This window comes from Monodelphis domestica, chromosome 2 (genome assembly GCF_027887165.1).
Source record: "Monodelphis domestica isolate mMonDom1 chromosome 2, mMonDom1.pri, whole genome shotgun sequence".
In the NCBI taxonomy this organism is placed as follows: domain Eukaryota; kingdom Metazoa; phylum Chordata; class Mammalia; order Didelphimorphia; family Didelphidae; genus Monodelphis; species Monodelphis domestica.
In genome coordinates, this window is record NC_077228.1 from 414,149,411 (window position 1) to 414,161,508 (window position 12,098).

General features: G+C 35.1%; 1 protein-coding gene across 2 annotated transcripts in view; it reads left to right on the forward strand.

Annotated features, from left to right (window-relative positions):
* Nucleotides 1-11,565, forward strand: part of ARFGEF3 (ARFGEF family member 3) — a 231,523-nt gene extending 219,958 nt beyond the window's left edge. For both annotated transcript variants that reach the window (XM_001370224.4, XM_056818873.1), the window contains one exon: nucleotides 1,460-11,565. In XM_001370224.4, the coding sequence (XP_001370261.2) occupies nucleotides 1,460-1,651 (192 nt within the window). In that variant the 3' untranslated portion in view covers nucleotides 1,652-11,565. The remainder of the gene's footprint in view (nucleotides 1-1,459) is intronic.
* The last annotated feature ends 533 nt before the right edge of the window (nucleotides 11,566-12,098 follow it).

Below are 12,098 nucleotides of genomic sequence, written 5' to 3' on the forward strand. Positions count from 1 at the left end.
GATGACATACTTTGGACTCAAGGAAATATATTAGAGGGGATGGAATTTAATATCATAGTTGGAGCAGAGGCAGCAGGAAAAAATACTATAATAATGAATAAAAACTCTAAGAATCTGGTGTTAAAATATCAACTCTACCATAATATCAATGTTTATCTTAACACTTTCTCAGAGAAATTCAGAATATGTTCTTTTAAAACAGGACTTCCTAACTTTTTTGATATCATGGAATCCTTTAACAAGCTAGTGAATCTTTTCTCCTAGTAATATTCTTAAATGCATAAGATTACCAAAGAGATTAATTATATTGAAACTAAGTTATCAAAATATAAAACAGATTCAAAAGCCTCAGATTAAGAAACTTTTCTATAAAACAAGAAAGGCTTTTTAAAGTTTCATAATAAAAATAATTATTTTGTATCAGAAAGTAGAATGTTACAATTGAGAGAGTGCTACAATTGAGTCAGTAGGACATAAATTCAAATCTAGTCCACACATTTACTAACTGTGTGTCCATAGGTAAATCATTTAGTTTTCATTTGCCTCAGTTTCCTCACCTGTAAATAAGGATAATAATAGCAACAACAATAATAGTTCACTAAATTGTGAGGATGAAATGAGATCATAAGATTATAGATATTTAGTGAGAAGACCCTAGAGCCGTCTTGGCGAACCTATGACACATCAGCTGGAGGGGGATACCCCTCTGCCCCTCTCCACATGCACCTGAGGACATTTTTCCCATCACCTGCCCCTCTGCCCAGCAGCCCAATGGGAAAGCTTCCTCCCTCCCCTGTCTGGGGTAGGGCCATGAGCTTACATGCAATGTGAGGGTTGCAGTTTATACATTCATTCTTTAAAAGATTCACCATCACTGTCCTAGAGGTTGTCTATTCCAACCTCTTCATTTTGCATGTGAGGTAATTGAAATCCATGAAGGTAAATGACATGCCCCAAACTCACCCAGGTAGAAGTAGTAAAGGCATGATAATGCATATAAAGCACTTTGCACACCTTAAAATACCATATAAACACCAGCTATTATTATTATTGTTAATTGGTATTGTTTTAGATTTATAATTTAAACTTGAGCCAAAAATTGAGTTTGTTATATTGGCAGCATGTGAACAAATTTAGCATAGTGATGCAGAGTATAAACAATTTATTGTAAAGCGTGGGGGGAAATAGTAATTTATTCACCAGTTATAACACTGTACAGTTTTTGTCTTAAGAGTTTTCTTACTAACACTTGCTTTTACCTTGTAGCTCATGGCTATCAGTGTTTTTAAATGCTCATCTCTTAGATGTATGGTGCCTCTTTAGCTACTCTATTCTAGAATGTCTGTGTGTGGGGGGGAAGCCTGATTTTAAGTCTAAAAACTTGAGAACTCATAGTGAATCAAACTTGAATAATGCCATGATGAAGTGCATTAAAATTTTTTAATCTCTTTCCTTTTAGGCATGGACCAACATGGTGCTAACAGTTCTCAATCAGATTCAGATTTTGCCAGACCAGACATTTATTGCCCTCCAACCAGCAGTATTCCCCTGTATTAGCCAACTGACTTGTCATGTAACTGATAATCGAGTTCGCCAGGCTGTAAGGGAATGGCTCGGAAGAGTGGGCCGAATCTATGACATCATCATTTAGAAGAAATACATTCCATCAGATAGGAGAAGAAAGTAATGAGGGTTAAAGGTATGCCAACAATCTGGTTGACAGTAGTGTCCCACTTCCCCCTTTAACATTTAGGAGAAGGAGCCTGTACATTTGAAGATGATAACTAAACAAGAAGCCTTTCAGGATACCCAATCTTGAGCTAGCCATGTGTCCAATCTAGGAAAATACACCATGTGAGATGCATTGATCTCATTCATTGCTTTAGAAATGTCTACCACTGAAGCACCTCCTTCTGTATGTTGAACACTATTACCCATTGCTTCAGTGTGTGATTGTTTCCAGAAAGGTCATGTCCAAGGGCTACCTTTTTGAAAGCACTTTGTTGGCTCAGTGGAATTAGACACAATGGGGACCTTGCAACTGATGCCACCTCTTCAAAAAAAAGAAGAAGAAGAAATCAGGCTGGTATCAAAGACGCAGAAAATCAGTATCCGGTGATGTTAATGGTAGTTAATGAAGAGCTAGACTACCCATGTCAATTGATGGGGATGGAAATTGATACAACAATGTTATGAAATGAAGGACAATTTTTGCCAAATATGCCCAAAAGATTATCAGGATGCTTGTTTTAAAAAATCCTCTGTTAATCAAGTTTTACAAGCATTTGTACCAACTTAACCAAGAGGACTAAATTCAAGCTTTTGTGTATCCATATTTAGAGAGAGACCCTTTCCTGAAAGGGTTCATGATTAATCACAATGGTCCTGACCCTATCCTCACAATGCTCAATGATTTTGTTGGAGTGTTATTATTAGCAGACATAGGAACCATCATATAGTTAGGAATAATTTGATTGGCTTACTTAATCTCCCAACTAATGTTTTGAGAATGTATTAGGAAATAGTATGAATCGATTGTGTCTCAAGGACTCCAGACTTCCTTTGTACACAGACCTGAGTACCATATTTGTCTGAATATGAGGTAAAGTGCTTTAAAAAATTTTAATACATCTTACCTTATATTCAAGTCATGGGGAATGAGTAATGAAAACTTTAGAGTCCTTCAGGGCTAGGAAAAACAGACTCTTGCTAGTTGTTTCAAAGCCCTTATAAATGATACCTCAGGGCAGGGACAGGATAAGAGTCAAGGTGAGTGATTTAACCACTTCTAATTCTGCTTTTAAAACCTTATTATGTTTCAGTAGTTGAAACTGTATTATTCTGGCTTTTTCTTCTTGAAAAGAGCTCTAAAGGGTTCTAAAATTGAAAACAAGTGGTTAAGAAGACAGACTGGGATGAAGATGAGTAACACCAGCTTTGACCTCAGACCTGGAAAAGTTAAGGGACTGAGGGGGCCATACTCAAGGAATGGAGTATTTCATACACTTGAGTTCTTTTGTGAACTAAACATTTCTCTTCTTTGGAAGGTGGAGGAATTTTATATTCAAAGTCACTGGAGACTTCAGCTAAGCTAATAAATGGGAACAAGGGTAGATAAAATATAGATTACCCTGACCTTCATCTAGTTGCTACAAGAGAAGACAATTAGGACATGATTTTTACTAGTTGCAATATATTTTAGATTTCTCAAAACTATGGACCATTCTGTTGATAAATTAATCTTATTAAGTTCTTAAGGAAGTTTTTCAGAGATAAGAGATACAAATACAGAGATATACAAATGATGATTTTCACCCACTTCCAACTTCTTTTTTTCCAGACTGAATGTCTTATCACTCTTGAAAATAAACAAACTATTTGCCAAAGTAATAAGGATTTTCTACTGGGTTTTATCCAGTCTTGGTAGCTAAAAGGCTTCATTTGGGCAGGTCAATTATTCTTTATTTTAAAGAGGGGCTTTATAGATCTTATATGTTATCCAGAAGGGTGAAAATTAGTTGTAAATTCTGAATTTTATGAGTAGATTATTGAAGGCATTTCCCCCCAATGCTTTAGGGGGAAAGAAACAATATAATTATAGACTATTCCATATAGTGACATCCACAGGGAAAAAGGGAATGTGTTCGCATTGAACAGTACTCATTCCTTATACTCTTTGTTTAAGTTGTATCATTCCATTAGACAAGAATTAACTGGATTGGGGAGATCCCTTCCAACTCTGACATTCTGTAGTAGACCAACAAATCAGGTAGACCCTAACTCTGCTTTGTTTCCCAATAGTTTTATATGCTATGGATTTCCTATGTTTTGTAATTGGAATTGGTGGCATAGTAAGTACTTTATAAAAGAAGGCTGAGCTCTCTGTTTTATTTTGTAGCTTAGCTGCTTCCTTGGAAAACCCCCACGCGTTCTACAAGTTTTGAAGCTCTGTATACAAAACACATCATTAGGTTCTATATAGAAAGCGAATTTGTCATATAGAAGTCTTTGTTGAAATTGTAGAAGGAAAAAGCACCTGTTTTTCTCAACCACAAAGTAGGATATGGAAACTGCTTCTTCATACAGATCAAATACCTCTTAAGGATATATACTATAGCAGAGATTCCCCTTGAAAAATACCCCTCCAAAATTAATACAGCTTCACTGGTCCTACATCAAGGTCCTAGGCTGACAGCAATTGAAAAACTGTCTACATGTCTTCTAAAAATCCTTCAAAGGAGCCAAAAGCAGAATCCTTAAAGTCAGAAGGGAATCTCAAATAAAAAGAGTTTGCAAAGCCATCAGTTGCACTTATAGAATGAAGTCTAGGCCATTTCCAGTTTGTAAACAGTTTATAAATATTCATAAATTAGTTTGGGACAGTTTCCCATGGAAATTTAGAAAGTATGGCTAGGTAATCAGGTAGCTCACAAAAGATTGACCTATAATTTTGCCAAGTGCTGGATTTGGAATTTGAATCCAACCCCAAACACTTTCTAGCTGTGTGACCCTAAAGTCACTTAACCTCTTTCTGCCTCAGTATCCTCATCTGTAAAGTAGTGATAATAATAGCACCTAACTCCCAAGGAGATAGTGGGGAAGAATAAATAATATTATAAAGTACTTTGCAAAACCCAAAGCTCTATATAAATCCTAGCTATTATAATAACTATAATAATAATAATGAGATTCAGGAGATCTTAGTAGTCAGTTAGTGCAATCCCTTCTATAACATGTCCAAAAAGGAACCATCTGTTTGGAGAACCCTAGTGATGTAGAATAAACCACTACCAAGGAAGCCTTAATTCTTTTTTTGCTCACTTAATTTATTTGCTGTTGCCACAAGTATCTTATGATGAGATCAGAATTTGAAACAAGTAGCTTCCCCCATGTTTCTTTGCTCTTTTTCTCTTTTAATGTGTCTCTGGAACCCTAAAATGGAAGGGGGAGAATTCTGATTCTAAGGTGTAGGCAACCTACTTTTCTTTTGTTAATTATTCTTCCTGATTTATCATTCTTTTTTTTAAAGAATAGATGATAAGGAAGAGTTGTCTATAGATGGTCTAAGCTATCCAGAACTATGCTTATTTGGAATTTTTGTTTGACTTGTGCCCATCATTGCTAAGACTTACTGCCTGACTACCCTGCCCCTTCCCAAATTCTTCCAAACTCCTATTTATCTTCTTTTTTCCAACTCTTCCATATACACAAAATGAGATAATGAACTTTCATAAATTTAGGCTCCTTGATTTGTGAATAGTTAAAGAAAGATGTTAATATGTTTTAAAAGCAAACATGAAATAAATTTATTTATTTTCAAATTTGACAAAAACAATATAAAGAGTTTAATTTAAGCATATTTAATATTTTATAAGAATTTATTCAGAGTTTAAGGCTTTATATTAGGAAATTTACTTTATGTCTTTGGGCCCTGGTTCCCTTATCTGTTTTTTTAAAAAAAAAGAATTGTACATAATGACCTCTGTGGTATTTTCTAATTCTAAATATGTGATCCTGTGCCCCCCCCCATTTCCCAGAAAATTACAATGTGATTCACATAAGAAAACATTGAAATATTCATAATAAAAAGAAAAAGCTCTTCTTATATTATTGTTCCTCCAAAATAAACTCATTTGATGTGATTATGACAAAAGTAAAAGATAGGCTTAAGTTTCTCTAATGCTTTAAAACATACAAAGCAATTTCCTCACAACAGAATCTCAAGAATTGGAAACAGATAACCTCAGAAGCCACCCTGAACCATATTGTTGCTCATTCAGTCATGTCTGTCTCTGTGGTGACTTATTTTCGAGTTTTCTTGGAAAAGATTTTGGAGATTTTGGTTTGTCATTTCCTTCTCCAGTATACAACCCATACCTGAAGAGAAATCAATCTACATTATCTTCAAGAAGTGGTCAGTCACCACTTCAGCTTGAAGTTCTCTAATGATGGAGAAGTTAATACTTTCTAAAGCAGTTCATTTCACTTTTGGATGGAAAAAAATAGTTATTTTGTCCTTCCTTAATCTGTTTTCTAGTCAACATTCCCAATTTTCTCAGCAGTTCCTCACATGGACCAAATTAAAAATCTTTCACTGTTGTGGTCATCCTCCCTTGGGCATTCTCCTTCTTAACAATGTCTTTGTTAAAGTGCACCTAGCTCCTGGAACTGAACACAGTACTCTAGCTATAGTCTGAACAAGGTAGAGCTTAATAGAGATGTATTCTCTTCCTTTTTAAGGGACCCTCAACTCATGAACTTAGAGCTAGAAGTAATCTTGGAAATCCTAAAGGTGGAATGAGTTGTCCAAAGTTGCACAGTTAGTAAGTAGCAGAATCCAAATTCAAACCTTGGTTTTTAGGCTACAAATCCAGTCTTCTTTCCATTGTACTGTAATACCCTTTGGTCAGAGCAACATCATGTATATAGTGTATTGCTCATGGATCCATCCCTAGAAAGTGCCAGGCTTTGAGCCTAGGTATTCTCACCTAAATTTAGTTTTCTGTCTACCACCATATGTACATAAGCAGTCTCAGATCAGTTGAGTAATAACCATCAATATAAGTAGCATCTTAAAAAAACAGAGAGTTTTTAAAGAACCACAAAACAGGATTCAGGTGTGCATAGAAAGATTGAGCTTGGGGCACTCTAGTAGGAAATCATGTATGGTTTTAGATTAGGCAAAAAACCAATATATTATTGCTTACTTCTCCGAAGTTCTTCAAGAAATCAATAGAATTCATCAAAGTTCATTTATTGATAACCTACTAAGTGACAGGAAAATATCCCAGTACCCAAGGAACTTAAATTCATTTAGGAAAGATGAAAAGTATGCATATGATGAAATATGGTATATTTGAGGGGTTTTATTTTCCTTTTAACAGAGAACTAAGCTTTAATCTTAAAACCAATCCCTTGAAGATTACTTTAGGGAACTGATAAAATCTAGCATATGTGATGAAATAAGCTCATATTTTATTCACAGTTCTTTAGAAAATGAAAATTTAAGTCTTGGTAAAACAATCTTTTCTGTTCGTTGTGCTATTGTAGTTCAGGGAACAGTGTCCTAATTCATTAGGGCCTTTCTATTATATCCTTGGGAAGAATATTGGGCTGTTTGGGTTTGAAAGAACAGAAAACAATAAACCAATTTGGGAGCCTAATTGTTCTGTCTAGTTGCAGGTATATGCTATTGTTTTTATTAGTAATCACTGAATCGACCAACATTTGTTAATCACCTACTGCATGCAAGGTTCTACATGCTGAAGGAAATACAGTTTCATTAAGTACCCTGTGCTCCAAAGAATTATTTTCTAGTCATTAACACATAAATATACAAGTAACTATAGTATACAATATTATATAAGTGCATTTGGAGCAACACAATGTATTGTCCAAGGATTAAGATTGCTACCAAATTCTGAGGATCAAAGAAGACTCCATGGAGACACGTTATTTCAGTTGTGTTTTAAAAGAAACATAGGAATTCAGCTAGCAAAGATGGGGAAAAGAAGCCATTTCAAGCAAAACTCTGGAAGGTATGGAGGTGGAAAAATGCAATGCATGGTGATGAGGATGGATATAGGTGAGTTTGGTGAGAATTTAGAGTGTTTAGAATGAATTCATATGAAAGAAACCTAGAAAAGTGGGATTGTGACAGATTGTAGATGGCATGCCTTATGTCAGTTGAACTTTATTTGGTCTTTAAATCTGAGGTCTTTAAAGTAAAGACAAACTCATTCTTCATAAATATCCTCTTTTGGTCCCAGTTAACCTTTGAAAAGGAAAAGGTAGTTCTAGGTATCACCATGAAAGGAACTAAGATCCAGATCTTTTTACATTTCTAATCTGGATCACTTTGCCCATTCTAATTAGTTAGAGCTGTCATGTCATCCTGGTGTAGGAAGGATGCCTTCTACTTGTAGTTCTTGGGTGTTGTTGCTTTTGTGTGTGTGTGTGTTTTCACAAAAAAAAGGCACCAATATGGAAGACTGTGAAATTAGGAAGCACCTCAATCACAGTTATCCCTTTTCCACAAAATTGCTTGTCCTTCCCCTCCTTCTGTAGGGGAATACCCCAGAACACATTCTCTGGTGTAGTGGATGAGTTGTACAATGCACATTACCTACCTACCCTGGACACAGATGGGCACTAAGTTTACTATAGGAAGTGAGATGAAGGTGCCAGTAAGGTGAGGACCTCTTCCTGTACCCTATTTGCAATTTAAAATGGTATTACTTCTGGGAACAGTTAAAGTGACCATGTAGAAAAGTTTAACAGGTAGTAATACTCAACTTATTTAGAAATGGAATCATTTATTAACTACATTCAACTACATTCAACAGTTTCCCTCTATCTTCGCTTAATGTTTCAGGGCCTTGGGGGATAAATAAAGGCAGAGACACAGAGAGAGAGCTGATTCCTCATCTCATCTTATTGTGTAATTTCTGCAATTTTCTACCAGGAATTATTTTTCTAGGGATATCTGTTTGTTATCCCAAGGAACCAAATTTCCTTTAGTAATTCATAAGTGTTGACTGTTAAAAAATCAGTCACTTACCAAGTATCAGAGAGAAACAGAGTTAGAGAAAGGCAAGACAGATTTCAAATTTAATAAATCTTCAACCACAATTTGCTCACATCTTTCTAGTTTCCATTTTGAATATACTGGTGATTGGTGTTTTTAAAAGGATGGAAGCCTATGAATGTACATGTTCTACAAACAGTTGTTAGAACCTTTGTCTGTGGAGAACTTGACGCTATTTTTAACTCGTGTAATACTTTGTCTCATGTTGATTCTTTAGCCTCCTTTGAAGGTGATTTCAAATTGAATCTTAGTGTTTGAATTTCTTGTGTCTGAGTATACTTAAGGGATTGTTTCTATAGAAGTATACAGTATCTTTTACTACTGCTTTATAGAGGATCTTGATGACAAACCCTTCCTCTCCCCACTCTCCCAGGCGATATAACTCACAGATGGGTCGCCAAAAATAGCCTCACTTTCTTGAGCTCAGAACGAAAACTTTCCCCTACAATGTCAACTTTTGCTCATATGTGCTATGTAAATGAATGATTTGGATTCATCTCATATATCCTTGGAATATATAGTTTGGACTGACTACCCTTTTGAGCACTGTCACACCAGATTATTCTCAGTCAAGGGGGGAATCCCCTTTTACAAATGGCATACTTGCCTTGTTAAAGTGGCATGTCATTTGTTAGCCTTTTTGGAGTAGTTTCCACCTTACTACTACATCTCCCTGTTTTTGCCTTACTCTGTTTTCAGTAATCATTGTGTTTTCATGCCCACTCCATTATTTTGATAAAATAGATGCTTGCTGACATCATCATGCAATCCCTTGGTTACAAAGTTGACTCATTTAGTTGACAACTTTTTTAAAACACTGATGGTACACGTGCACGGGCACAATGTATGTAAACACAATTAAGGGAAGTGGGTAATTATGTTTTCCTCTGTTCTTGGGTAAGTAGCATGTGATTGGCACTCTACAGGATACATTCTGAAAGAAATACATCATGCAGTATGTAGGAAAACTATTCAATCAATAAACCCCTGACATGTTCTAGCCATTGTACTAGATGCTGGAGACCTGAAACAAAAATGAGATAGTCTTGTCCTTCGAAAGCTTATATTCCATAGATTAATTCAGGTGTTATTTACTTGTGATAATTCCAAAACAAGATTAAAGTTCCCCTTCAAATGATTTACTCTATTTGCCATTTTTTAAAAAATAAACAGGTTTGTAGACTTTTTAAAGCACTTTAGAAGCCCCAGTCTCTTACCTAAACTGTTACACCATTCTTAGATAGTCATCAATAAATGAATTCTCACATCTCTTTAGTGTATGAAACAAGAAGTAATAGAATCATAAAATTATATAATTTCAGAGCTGAAAGGAATGTTTATGGATCATCTAGTCTAATCCTTCATAAACCATTTTAAATGATAATTGATACTTTTCCCTGACTCAGAATATCCTTTTCTTCAGTTACTCTGACTCATTGATATTTGACTTCAGTTGATGAGGGCAAGGAGCATATAGAAGATCATATAAAGAGAGATTTTTGCATTTTGGCATGTAACTCAAGGGTAAATAATTCTATTCCTTACTAAAGTCATTTATAAATTTAAAGATGATTGTAACCTGAAGTTATATTAGCCAAAAACTTTGCTCTTTTGCATTTACACATCAGCAACCATTATTAAGCCTGCAACTGATAACAAATTGGAATGTTACTACTTTCCTCCATCCCTCAAAAAGCCCCCAATCATCTCCTCTGAATTGATTGGTATGTCACATATTGCCTTGTCATTTTTCATAGGCTTTCCCTTCATCCCTTTTAGGTTCACAAATATCAAGGACATGGAAATTGCCTCCACCAGTGTCTGTTTACATCTACCTCACTATTATTTGCAAGCTGCCCTATTCTCCTGTGTTCCTCCTAACATATCCCAAATGGCTCCAGTTAAATCTATTTCCTTCTTCTATTAGAAAAAGAGAAGCCCATCCAATTGGCAGGCCTTAGCAATTAAGATGCTTTTAGCAATGGCTTGAATGTATGATGGCTTCATTACAAGTAACCACTGTGCCAGGATTGCTAGTGGCCTCACTTATAGGAAGAACATTTCGTGGGCATAAGCCAGACTGCTTACAGGTCAGGGAATTTATTCTGATGTCCAGTATTTGGTCTTGTTGAAAAAAAACAGTGCTGCAAAACTTGTCGCCTTTTGTATCTTCAACTCAGATTTCCATCCACCCTTGAATAAATGCTGAATAAGACAAGGGTTATTATCTTGGGGCCAGTGAACTTGTGTCTTTAAAAATATTTTGATGTGTATTTAAACATGATTAGTTTTCTTTATGTTTTATTTTAAAAACATGATTCTGGGAAAGGGCCAATAGCTTTTACCAGGCTGCTAAAGGGATCTACCACATACACACAAAATGCTTAAGAATTTCTGATCTTAAAAAGAAAACTATTTGCTCCCCATATACTTCTATCCCAATAGACCCAAAAGGAAGTAAGCGCCTTTTTGCCCTTTTAGCATTATGCCAAAGACTAACTTTATTTTTTTTGCATTTTAAATCAGATATAGTTTAAACTACAGTGTTGCCATGATGATGTCAGTATAACTGTTTTACTTCTATCTATAGTGATTCTAACCTCATCTGTATTATTCACCAGGAGTCTCGAGTGTTTTGTTTTCTTCCCCCTAGAGACATAATGTAAGCTCAACAAGGAAGTTCAAAATTTGGTTTTACTTTCCATCTCTTCCGAATCAATTCCAAAATCCATTTGTTCTAATTTCTAGAAAAACAAATGCAAACCATCCACCCCAGTTCCTCTCTGTGTTGGTCTGTGGACATTTGATTTGGTTATTATCTATCTGTTTGTTTTCAAACAGGTCACTATGAGCTGGCTTGCAAATGTATTTTGTGTATATTTTGTTCAAATTGAAAATTATGAAAGGAAACTATTTTAAAAAGAAATTGTATTTCTGTTGCTTGTGTTGTAGAATAAAGATGCAAATGAATTAAAAAACAAGGAGTCTGACATGCTTTGGAGACTAAAAATTTGTTTGCTAAAATGTCTGGTTTAAACAATTTACCTTGAGAAAAGAATGTCAGGGTTTTTTGTTTTTTTTTTTATCTGAACTGTTGTGACATGGTAGACAGAAAATCCAAAGTAAACCCCACCTTTGGAAAGCCAAGGGAAAGTCATCAAATCCTTGGGACCACTATTTGATTGTGGCAACATAAATACACTAGCAAAACATAACAGTTTCTGCTTATTTCTTAATAGTAGGTAGGAAATAGAATCCATTAAGTATAAAGTAATGAATAGAATATTTATCATTGCACCTCTACACCCTCAGAGGTACTGGAAAATTCCTGAAAGCTTAAAGACATTCTAGCCTGAATTTATTTTCATTATCTGTAGGTTAAAAATTGTAATACTTGTATTATCTACCTCACAGAATTTGGTGAGAAAATAACTTGATATACTAAAATCACTGGATAAATATGAGTTATTTCCCTAGAATAACTTTTCAGTCTCTTCCCTAGTGTTAAACA